General features: G+C 36.2%; 1 protein-coding gene across 1 annotated transcript; it reads left to right on the top strand.

Annotated features, from left to right (window-relative positions):
- The first annotated feature begins 1,320 nt into the window (after positions 1-1,320).
- LOC140164062 (globin-1-like) lies at positions 1,321-27,746 on the top strand. Its single transcript, XM_072187323.1, has 4 exons — positions 1,321-1,533; positions 23,573-23,684; positions 26,244-26,472; positions 27,162-27,746. The coding sequence occupies exons 1-4, from the start codon at positions 1,521-1,523 to the stop codon at positions 27,345-27,347; spliced, it is 540 nt and encodes a 179-aa protein (XP_072043424.1). The 5' UTR covers positions 1,321-1,520; the 3' UTR covers positions 27,348-27,746.

Consider the following 27,746-nt stretch of genomic DNA (forward strand, 5'->3'; position numbering starts at 1 on the left):
TTTTCGTCATCAAACATTCGTTAGAACTTAAACATTACTGGAAATAGAATGGCAATAGATTAAATAACGTATATATGTTACATACAATATTGTACGTACAATAAAAAGTCTGAATACTGCTTTATGGTCATTATGACGACGCGACATTTCACAGATTTCACTTTTACAAAATCTGCACGACTTTTTTTTTTCAAATCGCAATCAATAGCAATCAAGTACATCAGGTGTCAAGTCAGTCGATTATCCCACCAGCTTCAGGCCAAAAGTACGATTTAAGGTAAATTTTGAGACCCGTAAGGTATGTATAAAGATCCTTTCCGGAAGAATTTATAGTGCAAAGTTATTTTCGCTCTGAGTGGGTGTCAACGACAAGGGCATACGATCTGTTAGCTTGTTTGAGGAGAAAATGATACTACTTAACATGACAACTATCTAATCGAAGATTTACTCAATATTTTACAGCGTGATTGTACTTGGGTTCAATACTCTTGATCTTATCTACACTATTGCTTCGTTTGCCATTGGTGAGCATCCCTTACACGCGTGTTACGCATAACACAACTTTTAAGGGGTTGTGCAATAATTATAAGCCAATGGCGTGCCAAAACTGCTTCCCCAACTCCTCGTTCTGCCAAAAATTGCTTACCCTCCCCCAATGGGGCTGCCAACAAATCTTTGCCCTCCACGCATGCCAAATTTTTTGGATCCCAAAATTTGCATATTTAAGGGGGGAGCAGGGTCACTCTAAGCATATAAGTGGGTAATTTTAGATATGGTTTTGTAAAAGTGTAATGATGATAAGTGCGTATAAATGTTTAGAAAGGAAATAATGCAAGGAATCCAACTAGAACAGCAGATATCTGACAAATTAGGAGGTTTTTGAGAAGACCGCTAAATTTGGTTTTACATGCCAATTTTTGTTTGTCCTCCATAACAACTTACCCAAAATTTCCAAATCGATGAAAACTGCATATCAAGTTCTAAAGGCGCAAAAGTGGCTACTGTTTTTCATTTTCTTGAGAGAGAAACAACATTGGCTTATTTGAAATACACATACATATGCATTCAAAATAAGTACCAAATTATAATATGCCGCGTATTGGCTCAGGGGTTCTTGAGACAAATTGGTTTATAATTAATTTTCAATGTGCCACAGAATAATCACTTATCCCCGAAAATTATTTCAAAATCACTTGAAGAAACTAACGATAGAGATTTACTAATTCTAGTAACATTCTCACGCATGCGTTAAAAATTTACTCAATTGCAATAAGGCGGGCAATAAGGACAGCAAATCTTGAAAGTGTCTACGTGACTGTTAAATTATAAACTCACTACTCTCCCACTATGGAATTTAACACGTAGAACATCAGTTGTGGTAACGAGTTTAAACTCTCTATTGGGAACGATCTTGTTTTTGAAATTCGACTTTCGTGCAAGTGTCCTACTTGGAAGTGATAATTGGAGCTATTATATTGGTTATTCATAGGAATAAACGTGGATTAGATATCTGTAGCAATATGGAGACTATAGGTAAGTAATGTTCTGGTTTTGTCTGGTCATTTACGTTTCAGGAGTAAATTAAATCTCTTGATGTGATTGCTTAGGAATAAAACAAATTAATGCGTCCCATATCAAAGGATCAAACAAACAGTGGCATAGTGTCATAGGGGCACGGGGGCATGCCCCCCGCCCCCAATCGATTGCAAAATTTAGAAACTCCCATAAGAAAATATCCGAAAACCGGCTTGTGCTCCAAACCAGATCCGGTGCCCCTCCCCCCAATCATGGTCGGTTCCCCATCCCCATACAATGACCCACGCTACGTCACTGCAAACAAGGGCTAAAGAAAATAACAATCATAATGTGTGTAAATGAAAAGCAATTTGGTGAAACAATTTCAGAATGATCACAGCTAGCTCTATAATCAGGTAATTGATGTGTTGTTTGAAGCACAATAAAATTGGTTTTATCTGGGACTTTGTTTATTTATCCGTACAGAGATACACTTAGGTCCTGATGGGACAGTTGTTTTCTAGTGTTTTGTTTTTTGTTGGGAACTGAATTCGCATAAGCTTTCATCATGTTCATTTCAATGGATGTCACGTCCGAGATCGATGCATCACTCTACGTATGTATACCAATTGTCGAAGTGTATACATCTTCGCACGTTTCATTGCAAAGATGTTGACAGAAGCAACATGCCATGATTTCTAAACAGTCACAGCTAGATTGAAATACATAGCAATGAAGATGGTCTCAATGTACTTTTTTGTTGAATGTCATCATGATCTGTGTATACGAATTTATATCAGTATTTATACAAAACATCCGTCTGACACTTAAGGTATTGGAGAATCGACTCTGTATACAACATTAATTCTCACCATGCTCATGGTTCCGTGCCTGAAGATGTTATTGCTACACACAATGTAAATGTTTCATGACATGCCGTGTAAGGGACGCACCATTAGATATTATCGGGGGGGCTAGGGAGTTTTTTGAAAAAAAAAGTTTTGCTTCACTGATGAGTAAAAAAAAGTTTTGCCTCACTGATGAGCAAAAAAAAATTTTTTTTCCCTACCCAGCTCTGTATAAAGGTATACATTAAAATTGAAAAAAGACAACTTCGCCGCCGAAGGCGGCGAAACAAAAAAATTTTGCCTCCAAAGGCAGCGAAAAAATTTTTTTGCCGTCTTCAGCGGCCAAAAAAAAAATTCTGCCTGACCCAAACTCCCTAGCCCCCCCCGATAATATCTAATGGTGCGTCCCTAAAGTGCCTTTAACATTCATGATTAAGTTTCCTCAGGCTTGTAAATAATAAGTTCAGATTGATTGAACTCATTATTGGTTCAGAAATAAGAGCAACAGCAAATATTAAAGAAAGTACGAAGACATACAAAACTGCCACGATGGTTATGAAAGAGGTTTACCAGAAATGGTCATTCTTCGCTTCTAAGTTACATGAAAAGTGGGTAATGGTGAATCCAACGGACGAGAACACAAAACACATCAAGGATCAATTAATACATTACAAGAGGATACCTTGACTATCAACAACTAGAAATAAAAAGAGCAATGTACACCAACTTGACGCGGGGGAAACAAGTAAAATACAGACTAGACAATAGGCAGGGGGGGGGGGGCAAAAACAGCAAATGTACCTAGGCATTTAGAAGTAGGTAAAGTTCGATAGCCAAAAATTACCAGCCTTCCAAGACTCACAGAAGTGCTAAACCTGCGAAAACAACATGGATCAATGGGAATACAAAAGTACACTAGAACAAGTGATGAACATCACTGTGCACATAAACAGACACGATAAACCAAACAACCAATGTAGGCACAAAAACAGGCAAAGTTCGATGGTCAAAAATTGCCAATTCAAGAGCCCACAGAAGTGACAGTACAAGAGTAGACTGGAAGTGACAAACAAAACAAAACAGACAAAAACCAACCGTTTCGAGCAGATAAACTGCTCTTCTTCAGGGACAGAAAACTAAATATAAAAGCAAACAACGAAAACTACATGCTGTAGTTTAAAAACAAATTCAAGTCAAAGACTGAAGGCAAGTTCAAATAGAACTCAGTAGCAAAACAAGACAACAGGCTCAGAACAAAATAATTATTGGAAAAATATTTGATTTTTCTGCAATTCCTCTAAGCATCACCCACACGTTTTGTTTGACACGAATAATTCTCCTCTGTACACTTTAAGTGACTGGATAAAGAGGATATGGGCTATTCTATTTGAAATCCATACACCCCCTATGGAAGACATGATTTTACTTTCACACACAGGTGGTGTAGATTTCAAATGGAGTCATCTTTTCAGGAACCCCATTTGAAAATAACCCCTTTGTGGAAGATACAGGTTATGTCTTCCATGGCATATGGGTACATGGGTTTCTACTCGAATAATCCAATAAACATTGTCAACCTGAAAAAGGAAGTTAACATGATTATTACTATAAAATTGGTTGAGGTGGCAAGCCTGCTCGTTTTATCTTCGAAAGGTATCTAGACCAGACATTGTTTGAACAGCAAAATCAATGCTTACAAAAGTCGCTATATTGTATGAACCAGTGAACTTATACTACATGTACATGTACCTATACAATCATATACTGAGATTGTGGACTTGTGGTTATATAAAGCGGCTACGAAAATAACATCTATGACTTTTAAAGATCATGAATCAATGTAGAGAGACGCTTTGACAATTATTGAAGTCCTTTAATACTTGAAGCAAGATAATTAGATGCGACCCAGTTTCATTTAGTACAAACTGTCAACCTTTTAAGGGATCTAGAATGAGCGTTTATGTCGTTTCGACAGTATTTTTAGGGGACATGAGAGCATCTCAGACCTATCGAATTGCATTCTGAATACGAAGCATGTATATCTGATATCAAATAATTTTCATTTTTTGAAAATCACGATATAATACAAATGTTATGACAAATTATAAAAAATTGATATTTTTCAAATTTTTGATATATAACAGTCCTCGAAGTAAATTTTATAAATCTAATGATATATTCTTAAAGTGTATGTAGCTGGGAGGAAAAGCCGACGTCAATTGAAAATTTTGACCTTTCATATTGAAGATATGGATTTTTGTCCCAAAAAGCCCTAATTTTTTTTGGTGTTTTGGGAAAAAAAATCCATATCTTCAATACAAAAGGTCAAATTTTTCAATTGATCGTTGACTTTTCATCCCACCTACATACACTTCAAGTATAAATCATCAGATTTATAAAGTTTACTTGAGTACTGTTAAATATCAAAAATATAAATTTTAATGATTTGCCATAAAATGTGTATTACATTGCGAATTTCAAAAATCAAAATTATTTGATATCAGAAGGACATTCTTCGTATTCAGAATGCAATTCGATATGTCTGATGTGCTCTAATATCCCACAATAAATACTGTCCAAACGTTCATACCCCTTCCCTTAATACTCATACGAAAAATAAGTTACAGTGAATAACAAGTACAATGTACAGTCAGGAATAAGTAAGAGGATGGATGCTGTAAAAATCAAATGATAATTTTATGCAGGGTGTCCTAAAAAAACTCTAGCCAGCCAGAACTCTCATTGCCCCTTTATTATCCTATTTCCGAAACGTCGATCAAATATATTTTGATATGTAAAGAATCCTTTAATCGTTAGCGTTAATAAACCAAAACAATTATTTCAATCAGCTCACAACTTTTGAAGATATGCTCTTTTAAAGAAATGTACCAATTTTTCACTCTATCCACGGATAGCAAACAGAGTGGTTGGGATGGGTCATACCACAGACCCTTTTTTCTAGGGTCTATGGTCATACTGTGGAGTGGCCTGCAAGATCACCAGACCTCACACCACTTGAATTTTTCCTTTGGGGCAATGTCTATGATGATGACCATGAGCGAGGAACACCAGCTAACCAAGATCTTCGCAAACGTATTACTGCTGCATACTTTCGCAAGTACCCGGCACACAAGAATGGTACGCAATGTAATTAATGCAATGAGGACCAGGGCTGAAACCTGTATTCGCCAAGGAGGCAACCAGGTAGAGGACAGAGCAGCACAATAAACTCACTTCAGAAGAACCGAAGACAACCATTACAGCCCTTTTTACCTTTATCCCCAAAAGAGAAATGACTTATGTTGTAAATAAAAAAAGGGACAGGAAAACAGTAGCATGGATCAGGAGCCAAACAGAAGTTACGGACATAATCCACACAAAAAAGCTGAAGAAGTGGCATTGGGCTGCCCATCTTGCAAGATCAACAGATAATAGATGGAAAAAGAATGTCACAGAATGGAGGCCTTGCCTTGGCTGGGCTCAAGATACCAAGGCAGATAGAAAGTCAGATGGGGGGATGATATATCAAGTTTCATAGGGATCAGACGGTTGGCAAAAGCAAATGACAGGAATTTATGGTGCCAACTTGGGAAGGCTTTCGCCCTGCAGTGGACTTAATACGGCTGATGATGATGATGGTGATAATGATGATGAATAACCACCTTTTGGATAAATTAACCTAAATTGCGTGTAATAAAGCTTTCATTAGCATGATTGGTGTCACGTTCAGATCGATGCATCACTCTACGTATGTATACCAATGTCAATGATGTATATCGAAGTTTATACATCTTCGCACGTTTCATTGCAAAGATGTTGACAGAAGCAACATGCCATGATTTCTAAACAGTCACAGCTAGATTGAAATACATAGCAATGAAGATGGTCTCAATGTACGTTTTTGTTGAATGTCATCGTGATCTGTGTATACGAATTTATATCAGTATTATTTTATACAAAACATCCGTCTGACACTTAAGGTATTGGAGAATCGACTCTGTATACAACATTAATTCTCATCATGCTCATGGTTCCGTGCCTGAAGATGTTATTGCTACACACAATGTAAATGTTTCATGACATGCCGTGTAAAGTGCCTTTAACATTCATGATTAAGTTTCCTCAGGCTTGTAAATAATAAGTTCAGATTGATTGAACTCATTATTGGTTCAGAAATAAGAGCAACAGCAAATATTAAAGAAAGTACAAAGATATACAAAACTGCCACGGTGGTTATGAAAGAGGTTTACCATACAGAAATGGTTATTCTTCGCTTCTAAGTTTTGGAAACATAATTTTCCTGCAATTCCTCTAACTCAGGTTAGATTGTAAGCATCACCCAGATGTTTGTGTTACCATGGTTATAAATAAATAAATAAATAAATAAATAAATAAATAAATAAATAAATAAATAAATAAATAATAAATACGAATAATTCTTCTCTGGATTGTATACTTTAGTGATTGGATAAAGAGGAAATGGGCTATTCTATTTGAAATCCATACACCCCTTATGGAAGACATGACTTTACTTTCACACACAGGGGGTGTAGATTTCAAATGGAGTCATCTATCAGGAACCCCATTTGAAAATCACCCCCTTTGTGGAAGATACAGGTTATGTCTTCCATGGCATAGGGGTACATGGGTTTCTACTCGAATAATCCAATAAACATTGTCAACCTGAAAAAGGAAGTTAACATGATTATTACTATAAAATTGGTTGAGGTGGCAAGCCTGCTCGTTTTATCTTCGAAAGGTATCTAGACCAGACATTGTTTGAACAGCAAAATCAATGCTTACAAAAGTCGCTATATTGTATGAACCAGTGAACTTATACTACATGTACATGTACCTATACAATCATATACTGAGATTGTGGACTTGTGGTTATATAAAGCGGCTACGAAAATAACATCTATGACTTTTAAAAGATCATGAATCAATGTAGAGAGACGCTTTGACAATTCTTGAAGTCCTTACTTCAAGCAAGATAATTAGATGCGACCCAGTTTCATTTAGTACTAACTGTCAACCTTTTAATACTCATACGAAAAATAAGTTACAGTGAATAACAAGTACAATGTACAGTCAGGAATAAGTAAGAGGATGGATGCTATAAAAATCAAATGATAATTTTATGCAGGGTGTCCTAAAAAAACTCTAGCCAGCCAGAACTCTCATTGCCCCTTTATTATCCTATTTCCGAAAAGTCGTTCAAATATATTTTGATATGTAAAGAATCCTTTAATCGTTAGTGTTAATAAACCAAAACAATGATTTCAATCAGCTCACAACTTTTGAAGATATGCTCTTTTAAAGAAATGTACTTTTCACTCTATCAGTTCTATCCACGGATAGCAAACAGAGTGGTTGGGGATGGGTCATACCACAGACCCTTTTTTCTAGGGTCTATGGTCATACTGTGGAGTGGCCTGCAAGATCACCAGACCTCACACCACTTGATTTTTTCCTTTGGGGCAATGTCTATGAGCATGATGATGATCATGAGCGAGGAACACCAGCTAACCAAGATCTTCGCAAACGTATTACTGCTGCATACGTTCGCAAGTACCCGGCACACAAGAATGGTACGCAATGTAATTGATGCAATGAGGACCGGGGCTGAAACCTGTATTCGCCAAGGAGGCAACCAGGTAGAGGACGGAGCAGCACAGTAAACTCACTTCAGAAGAACCGAAGACAACCATTACAGCCCTTTGTAGGGCTACCTTTATCCCCCAAAGAGAAATGAATTATGTTGTAAATAAAAACAAAGCAAGAAACAACAAAGTAAGAAACATAATAAAACAAACAGAAATAACCAAGAACAAAATAAGTAATTGTTATGTATAGCAAAAGAATTCCCATACAACATCCATTTTACCCACAAATGAATGCAGTTCAATCCATAGCTCATAAGCCCACCGGTAAAGCCCATTCCCAAAATAAAGTTATTTTTAAAGTTATCATTCAGGAATGTTTGATATTCATGTATGGTATGTGTACTCGTTTTCTATCTTTGAAATAGCCAAACCTCCTCCGTGGACTCCGAGTGAAAAACTGGTACATTTCTTTAAAAGAGCATATCTTCAAAAATTGTGACCCGATTAAAATACTTTTTTCGGTTTATTAAAGCTAACGATTACAGGGTTCTGTATATCAACATATAGTTGATCAATTTTTCTGAAATAGGAGAAAAAGGGGGCGCAATGAGGGTTCTGTTTTGGGGGGAACACCCTGTATATGTTCTGTTTGTAGCTGAAAATTTCATTAAAGATGTTCTCTTCATAGACAAGAATGAATTTTCGACCATCGCAGGCTGCCTGAATGTGACGCTTTATCAACCGCTGAAACGAAAGGTTTTCAACCAATGTGTACTACTAGCCATGACCTACGGAGCTGAAATATGGTCACTTACTATGAGGAGGAAGCAGAAACTGAAAACTGCACAGCATAGCATGGAAAGATGCATGCTGGGCTTCACCAAAAGGGACAGGAAAACAGTGGCATGGATCAGGAGCCAAACAGAAGTTACGGACATAATCCACACAATAAAGCTGAAGAAGTGGCATTGGGCTGCCCATCTTGCAAGATCAACAGATAATAGATGGACAAAGAATGTCACAGAATGGAGGCCTTGCCTTGGCTGGGCTCAAGACACCAAGGCAAACAGAAAGTCAGATGGAGGGATGATATATCAAGTTTCATAGGGATCAGGAGGTTGGCAAAAGCAAATGACAGGAATTTATGGTGCCAACTTGGGAAGGCTTTCGCCCTGCAGTGGACTGAATACGGCTGATGATGATGCTGGTGATAATGATGATGAATAACCACCTTTTGGATAAATTAACCTAAATTGCGTGTAATAAAGCTTTCATTAGAATGATTGGTGTCACGTTCAGATCGATGCATCACTCTATGTACACCAATTGAAACTGATGTATTTCACAGTTTTACATCTTCACACGTTTTATTGCAAAGATGTTGACAGAAGCAACATGCCATGATTTCTTCACTGTCACAGCGAAATGGTAATACTTAGTAAACATGGTAAATGAAGCTGGTCTCAATGCACTTTTTATTGGATATCCATGTCATCATGATCTGTATATACGTATCAGGTATTGAAGAATCGACTCTGTGTACAACATTTTATTCTAATGGTTGACGTGGTTTGTGCCTGAAGATGTTGTTGCTACACACAATGTAAATGTTTCATGACATGCCGTGTAGAGTGCCTTTAACATTCATGATTAAGTTTCCTCAGGCTTGCAAATAATAAGCTCAGATTGATTGACCTCATTATTAGTTCAGAAATAAGAGCAAGTGCAAATATCAAAGAAACTATACGAAGGTATACGAATGGTCATGGTTTTGAGCCAAAAAAGAGGTATTGCAGAAATGGTATATAATTCTAATGACATTAAATCAGGCTAGCATCACCAACACTTTTTGTGGTTAGGAATTGTTCTCCATTTGTACACATTTAATATGATTGGATGAAGAGCGAAATGAGCTTTTCATTAGTTAATCTACCATACCCTTGTGGAAGCTTTAAGGTTTGTAGCTATTTTAAACTGTTGCGATTTGGTTGTTCACAGCATCTTATGAATGGTAGTGAGCTTTTGACAAAAATGCATTGATCATTTCATAGTGAGTGTGTACAAGAATTCAAATAATTATTACAAATATGCTTTTTAGGTCATGTGGTTCTTGAGTTATGTTGTAAAGAGGGATGAAAGAACAACACTTTTGTAACACGTTCACAACAATAAATCAAGCTTTCAAAGTATGATTTGTAAAATGAACTTTGCAAAACGTCAAAGTGTTATCTTTCAATAATATATTGATTTAGATAATGAAAATCGATTTTTGTTGTTGTTGGCTGCTTCGACCAACAAATTCTTAGTCTACCCTTAAGAAAAGCCTTCCACAGAGGGAGAATGATTTTCAAATCAAATTAACAGATTATTGGCATATCCATTAAAATTTCATACACCTGCTGAGAAAGAGTCAACCCGAATCTTTCACAGAGGGAGAGTGAGTTTTAAATAGAGTTGGTTATTATGCTAATTTCATATTAAATTCACACTCCCTCTGTAAAATCTTCCACAGGAGCAGAGAGTACGCATTATCCCATACATGTTCGCAGCAGAAACAAGTTTAACATTATTACTAAGACCTGAGCGCAAGAAGACCGTAAGTCCTCATGGCCCCTAAACATGTATACACTAAAGTTTCGTATAGTTTCGTATAGTTTGTTAATGTTTTATACATATTCAGGGGCCAAAACAAATCTTTTACAACCTTTCATGATCTTTTCACCCTGGAACATGTATTAAACATTATAAAACCCTAAGAAACTATACGTAACTTTAGTATATACATGTTGAGGGGCCAAATTGACTTACGGTCATCTTGCTCTCAGGTCTTCAAATGAAAAAATAGGTTGAGGTGGCAAACCTGTTCGTTTTATCTTCAATAAGTATCTGTAAGTCTAGACCCAGTCCTTGTTTGGACAGCAAAATCAATGGTGATCGTCTCATGTGCTCTCTAATGTTCAATGGTGTCTTTGCCAGTGTTACAGCAATGAGTTGCGGCTAAAACATGCTGAAAATCACCTTTTTATTATTTTCATCAACATCAATCATCAAGAATCACTGAATTCTATTTTGTAATTACTTGAATACATTTAATCATTGTAGATATTTATTGTCACGAAGAGACAGTTGTGGCTTAATAAAGATCATAAATGCATTGCAACGCTTTTGCAATCAACAACACAAGCATGGAACGTATTAATTTGCTTAGAGTTTCGCCTCGGATTGTCTGATGTGCAATATCCTTCGTGTATGTCTTCTGGTGCAGTAATTCAATCGCTGTGTTAACAAATGTCGGATGTAAGGGTATTTTCTCAATTTTATTACACTTTCATCTCCCAAACCACGAAACAGCAAATAAAGTGGCGAGTTAAAGGAAACCTCGTGATATGGTTTGATTAAAATCTTTATTTCTTACCTAGTTTGAACAAATTTGCAGGAAATTACTCCTGCTTCCAGCCCCTTATTAAATGCGAGACAGGTAATTCTATGGTAAGCAACAATTTGAAAATACCAACAGAAGCTGTTTGACATACGAAAGTAAGTTATTCTGGACAATGAATCCAATTTACGACGAACGATGCATTTTGAGGAGATAAGTTTGATTGTATTGTTTTCAAGTTCCACTCGATCCAGTCCAATTTCCTCTTTTAAGCAGAATAATCAGCCAATATAATACTAGTAGTCGAAAAGGGCCCTCTTGCTTCATAATGGAACTGCAACTCGTGGCTTGATTTGAACTAAATCATGAGAACTCATTATTTCTCAATCTAAAGTTTAACATTTTACCAAAACAGGAATGCATCTAAATGGAATACAAAACCATTTGGTAATATTAAAAGGCAATACTCGTTGGGTTTAAACACTATATAAAGGCAACAACCCATATCCAAAGGCCATAGTAGATACCCAATATCACCTAACCTAAGCGGTTAAGCAATCCAACTTATTATTTGAAAGCCTAAGGATGCAACGTACGTGAATGTTAAAGGCATTTTACACGGCATGTTTTCAAACATCTACATTGCGTGTAGCATCAACATCTTAAGGCACGAATTATGTGAATAAAATGTTGTATACAGAGTCGATACTCTTATTAATGCCAGACAGTTTAGTGGTATAAAGTCGGATAGCATTCAGTTATTAAGACTGGATCATGATGACATTCACCCAAACAAAAAGTGCATTGCGATCTTCTTCAATACAAAGTATGTTTAGTTTTGGGTAGGCAAGAGATCATGAAATGTTAAGTCTGTCAACAACAATGTTTGATCCGTCTCTTATATCACTGCATAATTGGGTCTGAACACGAGAATGGGAATCATTGATGCATTTTTGCCATACAATAGTTTAAGGTTGATATGCATAGAAATATGAAAACTTTTGGGCATCTTTATGGTTAAAATTGCTGGGCGGCCAAAACAGTGGCAGCGCCAGGAATAGCTCGTCACCGCTGATGAACTCCAACTCCAACTTTTATACAAATCGCATTCTAGTCTCTTACTTTAAATTTGAATTTAAAATCTTTATTTGACAGGAAAGAAAACGCTTCCCCTAAGATTGTGTGCATGGGACTTGTAAACTAATTCCGAAATGAACCCAAATCCATACAGAGCAGCATTTCGGTAGTTGATTGTATTATAATATAACAACCGAACATACTGCCCTTTAGTGAACTCCATTTGTCCACGGCGGTTCCGCAACTTACTCGCAATCCACGTAGACTAAAGCTTAAATCTATAGTACTTGTTTGCTTTTTTTTTTCAGAAACGCGAATCGCGCGCAAACTCAGTCTGCAGAAATGACGCTATTTTTACACATTGAGCATCCGTGCGATTCACTTTTTTGGCTGCTTCGACCAACAATACCTATAGTCTACCCATAAGAAAGCCCTTCCACAGAGGGAGAATGGTTTTCAAATGAATTAACAGATTATTGACATATCCATTAGAATTTCATACACATTCTTGAGGAAGAGTGAGTTCCATAGGTTATTATGCTAATTGTATTTTTTAATTCACATTTCCCCTGTGGAAGATACTTATAAAATCTTCCACAGCGGAGTTAGTTAGCAGTTAGTATGATTTATCCGAATACATCATTACATGTTCGCAGCAGAAACAAGTTTAACATTATAATGAAAAAATAAATAGGTTGAGGTGGCAAACCTGTTCGTTTTATCTTCGAAAAGTATCTGTGAGTCTAGACCCATTCCTTGTTTGGACAGCAAAATCAATGGTGATCGTCCCATGTGCACTCTAATGTTCAATGGTGTCTTTGCTATGCCAGTGTTTATGGCAATGAGTTAAGCTAAAACATGCTGAAAATCACCTTTTTATAATTTTCATCAAGAATCACTGAATTCTATTTTGTATTTACTTGAATACATTTAATCATTGTAGATATTTATTGTCACGAAGAGACAGTTGTGGCTTAATAAAGATCATAAATGCGTTGCAACGCTTTTGAAATCAACAACACAAGCATGAAAAGTATTAATTTGCTCAGAGTATCGCCTCGGATTGTCTGATGTGCAATATCCTTCGTGTGTGTCTTCTGGTACAGTAATTCAATCGCTGTGTTAACAAATGTCGGATGTAAGGGTATTTTCTCAATTTTATTACACTTTCATCTCCCAAACCACGAAACAGCAAATAAAGTGGCGAGTTAAAGGAAACCTCGTGATATGTTTTAATTAAAATCTTTATTTTTTTACTTAAGTTTGAACAAATTTGCAGGAAATTCCTCCTGCTTTCAACCCCTTATTAAATGCGAGACAGGTAATTCTATAGTTAGTAACAATTTGAAAATACCAACAGAAGCTGTTTGACATACGAAAGAACAGATAGCTACAATTCTGGACAATGAATCCAATTTACGAGGAACGATGCATTTTGGGGAGATCATTTTAATTGTATTATTTTCAAGTTTCACTCGATCCAGTCCAATTTCCTCTTTTAGGCAGAATAATCAGCCAATATAATACTAGTAGTCGAAAAAGTCCCTCTTGCTTCATAATGGAACTGCAACTCGTGGCTTGATTTGAACTAAATACGAAGAACTCATTATTTCTCAATCTAAAGTTTAACTTTTTACTAAAACAGAAATGCATCTAAATGGAATACAAAACCATTTGGTAATATTAAAAGGCAATACTCGTTGGGTTTAAACACTATATAAAGGCAACAACCCATATCCAAAGGCCATAGTAGATACCCAATATCACCTAACCTAAGCGGTTAAGCAATCCAACTTATTATTTGAAAGCCTAAGGATACAACGTATGTGAATGTTAAAGGCACTTTACACGGCATGTTTTCAAACATCTACATTGTGTGTAGCATCAACATCTTCAGGCACGAATTATGTGAATAAAATGTTGTATACAAAGTCGATACTCTTATTAATGCCAGACAGTTTAGTGGTATAAATTCGAATAGCATTCAGTTATTAAGACTGGATCATGATGACATTCACCCAAACAAAAAGTGCATTGCGATCTTCTTCATTACAAAGTATGTTTAGTTTTGGGTAGGCAAGAGATCATGAAATGTTAAGTCTGTCAACAACAATGTTTAATCCATCCATGGATATGAAACAACGTTTTTTCATATCCCTGATCCATCAAAGTCTTTCATATCACTGTATAACTGGCAGTCTGAATACGAGATTGGAAATCAATGGATGAATTTGTTTGCCATACAGTAGTTTAAGGTTGGTATGAGCTGATGAGTCCTGGAATTGTGGAAACTTTCGGGCATCTTTATGGTTAAAATTGCTGGTCGGTCTAAACAGTGGCAGCGCCAGGAATAGCTCGTCACCGCTGATGAACTCCAACTCAAGCTTTTATACAAATCGCTCTCTACTCTCTCACTTTGAATTTGAATTTAAAATCTTTATTTGACAGGAAAGAAAAGGCTTCCCGCAAGATTGTTGTGTGTGCATGGCACTTGTAAACTAATCCCAAAATGGATTCAAATCCATACAGAGCAGGTTTTCGGTAGTTGATTGTAAACAATGTAACAACAGAACAAACTGCCCTTTTAGTGAACTCTATTTGTCCACGGTTCCGCAACTTACTCGCAATCCACGTGAGACTAAAGCTGAATTTATACTCGTTCGCTTTTGTAGAAAAGCGGATCGCGCGCAAACTCAACCTGTAAAAACGACACTATTTTTACACACCGAGCATGCTTGCTATACACTTTTGTACAAAAGCGATCGAGTATAAATTGAGCTAAACTTAAGTTTGTTTAAGCTTTCACTCAAGCGGTACCAAACATACTTCCACGAGTTTACCTCTCAAAATCCACTGCTTGATTTTGAATCCATACAAATGCGTGTGTCAGAAAACATGGTTTTAAAATGTGTCCATTTTGTTGTATATAGGAACTCAAGTGGGTAGTAATGGATTTAACGACAGCAATGCCCTAAATGGAACTTACGGACACGATGGGGAATCTTCAGAAAATCTTAGAATTGTATACGCGCAATGCATTTGAAAGGAGTATTCATACTCTCTTAGATAGCAAGAACCAATCAGAGCAAGCGTCAGAAAGATCCAAATCATGCATTAATTGTGTATATATGCACGGGCGCGTACTCCGCGTACTACTCGCTGTTCTTTCGGACGCGTTCATTTTTCTCGCGGGTTGATGGATTTATATTTTGCTTGTATTTTCCAACACTTTTAGTGAATGAGTATGATTTATCCCAATACACGTTCGCAGCAGAAACTAGTTTAACATGATTACTAAATGAAAATAAAATAAATAGGTTGAGGGTGCAAACCTGTTCGTTATAAATATCTGTAAGTCTAGACTCAGTCCTTGTTTGGACAGTAAAATCAATGGTGATCGTCTCATGTGCTTTCTAATGCTCAATGGTTTCTTTGCCAGTATTTACAGTAATTAGTGTCGGCTAAAACGTGCTGAAAGTCACCTCTTTATACTGTTCAATAACATCAATCAACAAGAATCATTGAATTCTATTTTGTAATTACTTGAATACATTTAACCATTGTAGATATTTAGTGTCACGAGGAGACAGTTGTGGCTTAATAAAGATCATAAATGCTTTGCAACGCTTTTGAGATCAACAACACAAGCATGAAAAGTATTAATTTGCTCAGCGTTTCGCCTCGGATTGTCTGATGTGCAATATCCTTCGTGTATGTCTTCTGGTACAGTAATTCAATCCATGTGTTAACAAATGTCGGATGTAAGGGTATTTTCTCAATTTTATTACACTTTCATCTCCCAAACCACGAAACAGCAAATAAAGTGGTGAGTTAAAGGAAACCTCGTGATATGTTTTAATTAAAATCTTTATTTTTACTGAAGTTTGAACAAATTTGCAGGAAATTCCTCCTGCTTTCAACCCTTATTAAAATGCGAGACAGGTTCTATACTAGTTAGTAACAATTTGAAAATACCAACAGAAGCTGTTTGATATGCGAAAGGAAATAAGTTACAATTCTGGACAATGAATCCAATTTACGAGGAACGATGCATTTTGAGGAGGTAATCCTGATTGTATTATTGTTCAAGTTCCACTCGATCTAGCCCAATTTCCTCTTTTAGGCAGAATAATCAGCCAACATAATAATACTGGTAGTCGAAAAGGTCTCTTCATAATGGAACTGCAATTTACTCGTAGTTTGATTTGAACTAAATACGAAGAACTCATTATTTCTCAATCTAAAGTTTAACTTTTACCAAAACAGGATCTAAATGGAATACAAAACCATTTGGTAATATTAAAAGGTAATACTCGTTGGGTTTAAACACTATATCAAGGGCAACAACCCATATCCAACGGCCATAGTAGATACCCAATATCACCTAATCTAAGCGGTTAAGTAACCCAACTTATTATTTGAAAGCCTAAGGATACAACGTATGTGAATGTTAAAGGCACTTTACACGGCATGTTTTCATACATCTACATTGTGTGTAGCATCAACATCTTCAGGCACGAATTATGTGAATAAAATGTTGTATACAGAGTCGATTCTCTTATTAATGCCAGACAGTTTAGTGGTATAAATTCGGATAGCATTCAGTTATTAAGACTGGATCATGATGACATTCACCCAAACAAAAAGTGCATTGCGATCTTCTTCATTACAAAGTATGTTTAGTTTTGGGTAGGCAAGAGATCATGAAATGTTAAGTCTGTCAACAACAATGTTTAATCCATCCATGGATATGAAACAACGTTTTTTCATATCCCTGATCCATCAAAGTCTTTCATATCACTGTATAACTGACTCTGAATACGAGATTGGAAATCAATGGATGAATATGTTTGCCATACCAATACAGTAGTTTAAGGTTGGTATAAGCTGATGAGTCCTGGAATTGTGGAAACTTTCGGGCATCTTTATGGTTAAAATTGCTGGTCGGTCTAAACAGTGGCAGCGCCAGGAATAGCTCGTCACCGCTGATGAACTCCAACTCAAGCTTTTATACAAATCGCTCTCTACTCTCTCACTTTGAATTTGAATTTAAAATCTTTATTTGACAGGAAAGAAAAGGCTTCCCGCAAGATTGTTGTGTGTGCATGGCACTTGTAAACTAATCCCAAAATGGACCCAAATCCATACAGAGCGGCATTGCGGTAATTGATTGTATACAATGTAACAACAGAACAAACTGCCCTATAGTGAACTCCATTTGTCCACGGCGGTTCCGCAACTTACTCGCAATCCACGTAGACTAAAGCTTAAATCTATAGTACTTGTTTGCTTTTTTCAGAAACGCGAATCGCGCGCAAACTCAGTCTGCAGAAATGACGCTATTTTTACACACTGAGCATCCGTGCGATTCAATTTTTTGCAAAAGCGATCGAGTATAAATTAAGCTTAACTTATGTTTGTAATAAGCTTTCATTCAAGCGCTACTAACACTTCCACTTCCACGAGTATATCTCTCACAAATCCACTGCTTGATTTTATACAAATGTCCCATGTCAAAAGCAGACACTTTTGGCCAGGATCGTAAATGGAGAAATAGTCAAAAATCTGCCCGGAGTGATTTTTTTCACAATTTGGGTTTGTTGCGAGTCTGTTATATTATTAATGTTTAAAATATTGTCTGACAGTTTCAGGTCGGAATATAACTGACATCTTGTATTTTTGAGTACAATATGAGTTATTCCTTTCATTTCATGATAACAAAAAATTCGCAGCAGAAACAAGTTTAACATTATTACTAAATGAAAAATAAATAGGTTGAGGTGGCAAACCTGTTCGTTTTATCTTCGAAAAGTATCTGTAAGTCTAGACCCAGTTCTTGTTTGGACAGCAAAATCAATGGTGATCGTCTCATGTGCTCTATAATGTTCAATGGTGTCTTTGCCAGTGTTTGTGGCAATGAGTTGCTGCTCAAACATGCTGAAAATCACCTTTTTATAATTGTCATCAACATCAATCATCAATAATCATTGACTTCTATTTTGTAATTACTTAAATACATTTAATCATTGTAGATATTTATTGTTACGAAGAGACAGTTGTGGCTTTATAGAGATCATAAATGCGTTGCAGCGCTTTTGAAATCAACAACACAAGCATGAAAAGTATTAATTTGCTCAGCGTTTCGCCTCGGATTGTCTGATGTGCAATATCCTTCGTGTATGTCTTCTGGTGTAGTAATTCAATCGCTGTGTTAACAAATGTCGGATGTAAGGGTATTTTCTCAATTTTATTACACTTTCATCTCCCAAACCACGGAACAGCAAATAAAGTGGCGAGTTAAAGGAAACCTCGTGATATGTTTTAATTAAAATCTTTATTTCTTACTAAATTTTGAAAAAAATTGCAGGAAATTCCTTCTGCTTTCAACCCCTTATTAAAATGCGAGACAGGTTATATACTAGTAAGTAACAATTTGAAAATTAAGCTATTTGACATACGAAAGAATAGATAGCTACAATTCTGGACAATGAATCCAATTTACGAGGAACGATGCATTTTGAGGAGATAAGTTTGATTGTATTGTTTTCAAGTTCCACTCGATCCAGTCCAATTTCCTCTTTTAAGCAGAATAATCAACCAATATAATATTAGTAGTCGAAAAAGTCCCTCTTGCTTCATAATGGAACTGCAACTCGTGGTTTGATTTGAACTAAATACGAAGAACCCATTATTTCTGAATCTAAAGTTTAACTTTTACCAAAACAGGAATGCATCTAAATAGAATACAAAACCATTTGGTAATATTAAAAGGCAATACTCGTTGGGTTTAAACACTATATAAAGGCAACAACCCATATCCAAAGGCATAGTAGATACCCAATATCACCTAACCTAAGCGGTTAAGCAATCCAACTTATTATTTGAAAGCCTAAGGATACAAAGTACGTGAATGTTAAAGGCACTTTACACGGCATATTTTCAAACATCTACATTGTGTGTAGCATCAACATCTTCAGGCACGAATTATGTGAATAAAATGTTGTATATAGAGTCGATACTCTAATGCCAGACAGTTTAGTGGTATAAATCGGATAGCATTCAGTTATTAAGACTGGATCATGATGACATTCACCCAAACAAAAAGTGCAATGCGATCTTCTTCAATACAAAGTATGTTTAGTTTTGGGTAGGCAAGAGATCATGAATGTTAATTCTGTCAACAACAATGTTTGATCCGTCAAAGTCTCTCATATCACTGCCCAATTAGCTCTGGATACGAGAATGGGAATCATTCTATATGTTCTATGCAGTTTTTGTCATACAATAGTTTAAGGTTGATGTGAACTCTGAACTTTGAAATTATTGAAACTTTTGGGCATCTTTATGGTTAAAATTGCTGGTCGGTCTAAAAAGTGGCAGCGCCAGGAATAGCTCGTCACCGCTGATGAACTCCAACTCAAGCTTTTATAGGAATCGCTCTCTACTCTCTTACTTTGAATTTGAATTTAAAATCTTTATTTGACAGGAAAGAAAAGGCTTCCCGCAAGATTGTTGTGTGTGCATGGCACTTGTAAACTAATCCCAAAATGGACCCAAATCCATACAGAGCGGCATTGCGGTAATTGATTGTATACAATGTAACAAACAGAACAAACTGCCCTATAGTGAACTCTATTTTGTCCACGGTTTCGCAACTTCCTCGCAAATCCACGAGAGACTAAAGCTGAATTAATACTCGTTCGCTTTTTTAGAAACGCGAATTGCGCGCAAACCGAGTCTGCAGAAATGACACTATTTTTACACTCTGAGCATCCGTGAGATTCACTTTTTGGCAAAAGCGATCGAGTATAAAATAAGCTTAACTTATGTTTGTTTAAACTTTCACTCACGCGCTGCTAAACCTACTTCCACGATCTCTCACAAATCCACTGCTTGATTTTATACAAATGCGAATGTGTCAGAAAACATGGTTTTAAAATAATGTATTCATTTTGTTGTAGGAACTCAAGTGGGTAGTAATGGACTTAGGGTTAGCAACTATTTTAAACTGTTGCGATTTGGTAGTTCACAGCATCTTGCGAATGGTAGTGAACTTTGGCAAAAATTGCATTGATCATTTCATAGCGAGTGTGTAGAAGAATTGAAATATCACATTCACAGATATACCGTAGATCCTGTGGTTCTTGAGTTATGTTGTAAAAAGGGATGAAACAACAACACTTTTGTAATACATATCAAGCATGTTTTCAAAGTATATGCTTTGTAGAATGAACTTTTGTAAAACATCAAAGTGTTATTTTTCAATAATATATTGATTAAAAGGGCATTTCGTGATCCACAGCCTCATCCCCCACCTTTCTCAAAAAATATTTCTTGCAGATTAATTCGTTTAGCAAAGATATCGTGAAATTTGAATTTCGTTCTGGTGCACCAGAACGAAATTACAACGTATTGTCTATGGAGCAGTGTAATACACATACTCATGCATAACTCGCAAACGCAATATCGGAATCAACTGAAATTTTGGGAATATGCTTTTTTCGTGGATATGTACTGAAAATGTCATAAAAAGAGGATGCTAGGATCACGAAATACTCCTTTAAGATAATGTAAAATAGATATTTTGGCTGCTTCGACCAGCAATACAATATAACGACAGTAGCAGTGCCCGGCCCTAAACGAGAAACTCGCTCACTACGAGATCATTTCGTGGATGCGGATTCGAGTATACATGTACCTTGTAGACACTTTCTATTATGGATGCGTGGAGGTCGCTTGAAACGTTTTTGCGGATCCCGTTCTACTGTGTAGTCACCCAGTATCGTGTTTTTGATTAAACATTAATTTCAAATATCAGAACAAACGACGATGATTGTATTTTAGCAAAGATCTTTTTCTATAATGACATGCATGACATTTACCAAAATTGAAACTACTGATGCCCGTGGCCATATTGTTATAAATTCCCAACGCAGAGACATTTAATATACCCCAAATTTAAAATATGTATCACTTTTTGCCGTCATGTATATTATGACTTTAAGAATTTGAGACCATGGCATATTACCCCTAATTTTGTATCAATTCGAAAGTAGACAGAAGTTAAAATCGTAACAATAAACGAATGAGACTTGCCCATGGGCGTGAACAGGTGCTTAAACGAGTTGCACAAGTTTTCTCGAGACGGTTCGATATTTACGCCGGGGAAGGGTGGGAGTTTTAACAAAAAACAAGTTGCGCGAGTTTCTTACATGTCTTCAAACTAATCTTAAATAGCGAACATGTATAAACTATTATAAATGTAGCTGATCAGGTTCATTTAGAGTTAGTTCATATCCTCCATCAGAACTTCTCTATCGTCCAATGAGAACCTTTAATCTCCTTTAAACCAAGTCAAATGTGACATAAACATGATAAAGGTGAGTAGGATGGCAACAACCATTCCAGTTTTAGCCATATAACTAAAAAAAAACCTGCACATTAGAGAATGAATTTGGAGAAAACCTTCTGATAATTACAAACACTCGCTGAGCAGCAAGACCTTCCCTCTAAGCTTTTAATCTGATAAGCTGATTATCTATTTGTTTTCATGAATTGGAAGACATTCTTTGATGTATTACTGAGCTCAATCATCTGAAATTTTACTGGAGCGTGAGCCACCCAGGCTGGTGGCTCAGCATAGTATTTTATTAACGGAAGGTTTTCTCCAAATTCGTTTCCTAATGAGTGCACTTCTTAATATCAATACATTGATCTTATGAGAAATGAGTCAAGGAAATTAATAATTGTATTTATCCAGGTCCTGTGGTTCTTGAGTTCAGGTCAATAATTTATCAAAACGAAAGTTTGGGGTGTATTCCCCCTCCCCAAAACATGACGCCCCTTATAATTATCATGTGATTCAATAAGCCGTGGGATCTCCTTTATCATATTTATAGAACCCATACCATTCCACTTGTGTGTCAGCTTATTTTATCTCAATTTTTTTGTGCAAAATACTGCTCATGCTCCCCTCCGTCCGCCTTAACAATACTAGACTATTTTGAGCATGTTGAAGGTACACTTTTAGGTTCACTTTTATATACAGAACTCACTTTTCACCTTGTAGATATATAGTTTAAGCTTCAAGTGGGTAAACTCAAATTTGATACCAAACAGCACCTAAGGCTTCATACCATTACCAGGCTTGAGTGTTTCCTTTGATCACGTTGATACTGGTGCTGAACATGCTTAAATATAATAGGACTTATAATGTCTTACGATCTGGCGCAGAGTTTTTCTTTCATAGAATTAGGTCAGCAAAATCACTCAAATCCCGGGACATTCCCGTCATCCCTAACTATCCCCACCCCATGTTACTGTTAGGATATGTCCAAGATACAGATTTTATACATACTCGAATAATTGTTTCAAACTATTTAGTTTCAAACTATTACCCGTATTTGTGTATATTACCATCACATTGGCAAACCTGACACCGCTGGCTACGCCACTGAAAGAACTCTTGTAGTGGATGACCATGTTTTGAAACAAGAGCATAGATATCTGATGTTCAGGTTCGAAAAAAAAACCAGAAACTCATTTTTTTCCTTCTTAACATGCAAAATGCATGAAAACTGACAAGAATCAGATTAAAAAATCGACCGTGATTACAACATTCTATTTTTCATGGTTCGTGCCTCGATCGAGATACTAACGTTACGCGCAATTTAGATGTTCTAAAATGTGACGTGTAAAATGCCTTTGATATTCACGCGTGAACTGTCCTTAGGCATCCACACACTGTTGAATGCAAGACAGCCTTAAGTGTAAAGTAATAACAAAGCACATACGACCTTATTGCATATATGATAAGTTCAAATCGATTAACCTTTACACTATGGACCACACTAGCCTCATCTCAATGGCATAGTCCAATAACCTCAATTTAAACAATCATAGTGCAAAATTTGATCTCATGTTGCAGAGTATGAGTTTTGTACCCAAAGTTTCAAAGGTCATTCAATGAATGTACAAATGTATTGGGATTAAAGAACTGTGTGCTGATAGATGCGCATGTTGTGGATCCTAGTGTTCCGTTTTTAATCTTTAATTATTACCAGTGCCTTCGGAAACAGGTTGGACTCATTTAATTTCGTATGTTTCTGGTTTTAATGACAAATTATGCGTTTTTTCTTGATTTTTAGAAACCGAAGACAGCAGATTCACAGAACAACAGAAAGATCTTTTGAGAAATACTTGGAAAGGCGTATGGAACAAGGATGTCAAGTTAAAATTTTCTGTGTCTTTATTTAAAAAGTAAGAAATTAACGTTGGTTACACTTTCTATGTGCAAACTATCTCAAATTATTACAGTTGCAGAGTATAAAACCTAATTGTTTCTAGTAATTCACAGCTCTCAAGATACTCTTATTTACATTTCGAGTTTTCTTATAATGATAACATTAAAATGTGTGCAACATGTTGCATTGCACATTCAGCGTCACTTTTTAGCACCATCAATTTTCAGTACGCTGTTGACAACCTTCAATTGAACCATTTCCGCAGACTGCAGTAGTTATTGGGCAATTTCGCTTATTCCGCTTTTAATCAACTCACAAGTATGCGTAATTTGTTATGGTATTAGAGATAATCTCTATTCGCAATGCCTTCCCTTAAAGAGGGAAATTTAGACATTGTTTTGCATTGCTCAGAAAGGAAATGATGCAAGGAATCCATCTTTATAGAGGTTATCCACTTTACTCATGCGTGACTTCTAACAAAAGGCACTAGTTCCCGTAGTATTCCTCATTCAAACCAATTCAATACACGACCTCGGAGTTACCTGCATGACTTTGGCGGGCTATTTTGAAACATTCATTGTTGCACATGCAGGTATTTCTTTTGAAAGTCCTAAACAAGGTATAGCAGTCGTTGATAGGATATGCAGCTTATAGAACACGGATAACCTCTATTAAATTGAAGACAGAATTAAAAAGACTAGTTTGCGTCTGATGTCGGGGCAAAGGCGCGACGTGATTGGTTGCTGACCTGCGCAGTACAGCATTTTTGGTCCGGTTGACAGGACGTCATATACGCAAACTAGTCTTTTTAATTCGGTCTTCAATTATAGCACGACAGATTTCTGCAAAAAAATTAGCAGTTTTTGAGAAAATCGCCAAATTTGATTTTCCATTCCAATTTGTTTCGTCTACCATTGACTACCCTAACAACTTACCCTACATTTCCAAATCGACGAAAATAACATATTTATGTTCTAAATATTTATGGCTTATCGTTTTAATATAGCTTCCATTAAAGCTCATGACTACGTTCGACTCCCAGGAATCACAACATTAAGGTTATTAATTATTTTTAACTGTTGTGATTTGGTAGTTCACAGCATCTTACGAAGGGTAGTGAGCTTTGGCAAAAATTGCATTGCTCATTTCATAGCGAGTGTGTAGAAGAATTAAAATATCACAGATATACTTTTATAGGTGCTGCAGTTCTTGAGTTACGTTGTAAAGAGGACTGAAACAACAACACTTTTGTAAAACGTACATAACTCATTAACAACAATAAATTAAGCAAGTTTGCAAAGTATACGATTTGTAGAACGAACTTTTGAAAAACATCAAGGTGTTATTTGCCAATAATATATTGATCTAGATGATAAAAATCGATTTTTAGGTTGCTTCGACCAACAATACCTCGTCTACCCTTAACTCAATTTGTTTACACAAAGTTTATTGACGTAGTAATAATGATTTGTAGTTAGCATGGTTAGAGCATGGAGGTAGTAGAGCCTCTCAAGCATCTCGCCATAAAAGCAATTTGTAGTCTATCATGTGTTGAAATAAATATTTTGATATCAAATAATTTCGATGTTTGAAATTCGTTATATAATACAAATTTTTAATTGTTTATATTTTTAATATCTAATAGTCCTCGAAATAAACTTTATAATCTAATGATATGTACATAAAATGTATGTAGCTGGGATGAAAAATCGTCCATCAATTGAAAATGTTGACCTTTCATATTGAAGATGTACATTTTTTCCCAAAAAGACCTACTTTTTTGTTTTAGGTTTTTGAGGGGATCTTCAATAAGAAAGGTCAACATTTTCATAATATGATGGACGGCTTTTCATCCCAGCTACATACACTTTAAGAACATTTCATTCGATTTATACAATTTCCTTCGAGGATTGTTAAATTTCAAAAATATCAATTTTTAATCATTTGCCATAAAATGTGTATTACGCTTGTATATCGTGAATTTCAAGAAATCAAATTATTTGATATCAGAATGCCATTCCTCGTATAAACTGCAAATAAACATCTCAAAAAAAAGTAAGTAACCCCCCTTAAATAATGGCCATTATTCAGAAAGGGTCTATTGTATTTCAAATCTGTAAAATGCGTCAGAAGCAGAATTTATTTCTACGCATTTTGACACCTCATTTGATACGATAGCCCAGAAAACAATAAAACACCGGTCAATTTAATGTAGTGAGGTCCAGATTTGAAAGTTGCACTTACATACAACTTTTTACAATACAAAAACACTCAGATATCATTACACAGATTTCCTTCCATTACACTGAATGCAAAATCAATAGAATTTACTGCAACTTTCAAATCTTGGGCTACATTGATTTAAATATACGCTGTGACGTCAATATTTAGTCAATTGCTACAAATGAGGTGTCAAAATGTGCGGAAATAAATTCTGCTTCCAACGTATTTTACAGATTTGTAATACAATTACCCGTTTTTGAATAATGGTCATTATTTAAGGGGGTCAGTTACTATTTTTGAGATGTTTAGATATGTCTGATGTCTAAACTTCTCTATACCTTTTTCTACCCAGTTTATTCACAGCACATCCCGAATTACAGCAACTTTTCCGTGGCATGAAAGAAATAGAGGAGCTAGAAACCTTAATAAAGAGTCCCAAGTTAAAAGCACACGCTTTACGAGTCGTATCATCCGTCAATAATCTCATTGAAAATTTGGATAGTCCAGAAGTCTTTGTAGAAATGCTGAAAAACTTGGCAAGATCACACAAGGGAAACAATGTATCCAAGCTGAATTTTGAGGTGGGTAAAACAGACCATTTTGGTAACTCCTGAATAAAGTCTTTGAATTTTGAAACGAAGACTACGTCAGGTCGATGCGAACATCGTCTAGTTGAGAGTGTGAAATGCATAACGTTATGGGTTTGGCAGACAGCCGAATCCGTATTCGTCTTTTGGTAAATTCATGTTGCAACTATTTTAACGAAAAGGGGATTTATGCTTTAGCTATCATATAGAACGCGGCATATCAATTTTTAATGGTGATCATCGTCGACCGCATTGCGCTGCACCGTTAGCTAACCCCATACGGTGCAGGGCAATACGGTCAACGATGATCACCATTAAAAATTGATATGCAGCTTTCTATAGCTAAAGCATAAATCCCCTTTTCGTTAATTCCAAAATAATTCAGTGTATGTTGACCATGCTTTCCGAATTCGGCTGCTTTGCGAGTCGCACGGATTTTCCTGACTCGAAAATGCAGTATCCAACTTATCCACTGCAAGGATAAAGCACCCACGGTAGGTAATTATTAAGCATGCAAACAACATGGCAAATGTTGGGAAAGTATCCGACGAAATCTTTTATTTCAACTGAGAGACTTCTTGCAGGCTACTTTTGTTTTTCTTGGTCAACCTGTTCGTTGTAGATGTTTTAATATACACACACCTTTATCAGTTACCACCGTTTTTTAATCATTATTCTTGCAGCAACTCGGACCCATCTTAATCATGACTATGAGAGAGTTTCTCGGAGATGAGTTGTCACCGAAAGCCACTGATGCATGGGTGGCGGCTTACACGTTTATTGTGGAATCAGTGTGGGGAGAATATCAGTTAATGGTTCAAGAATCAGAAGAACTAAGTCTGAATGGAAATAGTGAACCAGAGAACTGAGTCAAGATACAAAGTTACTCATAAACTTCTATTAGTCACGTGGTATTTCAGACGATTTAAAATAATGACACGTGATCATAAATTCTCGCGATTCATAATACGATGCGCTGCCAGCGGTTGCTCTTGTCAGTCCAAATTTTGACCCCAGGGTCGATATCGTTGTACTAACCACCATTGGATTTTCACGTGAGTGTGATAATAATGTTGTTGAAAACAGGTCCATGAAGGATTTCATGTAATCAATAGATAGAAAATTGATCTACCACAATTGTGAAACATCATTATATTGCCATTAAACATAAGTCGACTTAAGGGAACTGGAATGAGCGTTTTGAGCGTTTCGACAGCATTTTTTTTGTGGGACATGAGAGCACATCAGACCTATCGAATTGCATTCTG

Source organism: Amphiura filiformis, chromosome 11, assembly GCF_039555335.1.
Source record: "Amphiura filiformis chromosome 11, Afil_fr2py, whole genome shotgun sequence".
Lineage (NCBI taxonomy): Eukaryota > Metazoa > Echinodermata > Ophiuroidea > Amphilepidida > Amphiuridae > Amphiura > Amphiura filiformis.

Excerpts from the sequence above, each read along its gene's own strand:
- LOC140164062 (XM_072187323.1), top strand. Across the intron at positions 23,685-26,243 it reads TCTGTGTCTTTATTTAAAAA|TTTATTCACAGCACATCCCG; the intron begins GTAAGAAATTAA and ends TTTTCTACCCAG. Across the intron at positions 26,473-27,161 it reads TATCCAAGCTGAATTTTGAG|CAACTCGGACCCATCTTAAT; the intron begins GTGGGTAAAACA and ends TTATTCTTGCAG.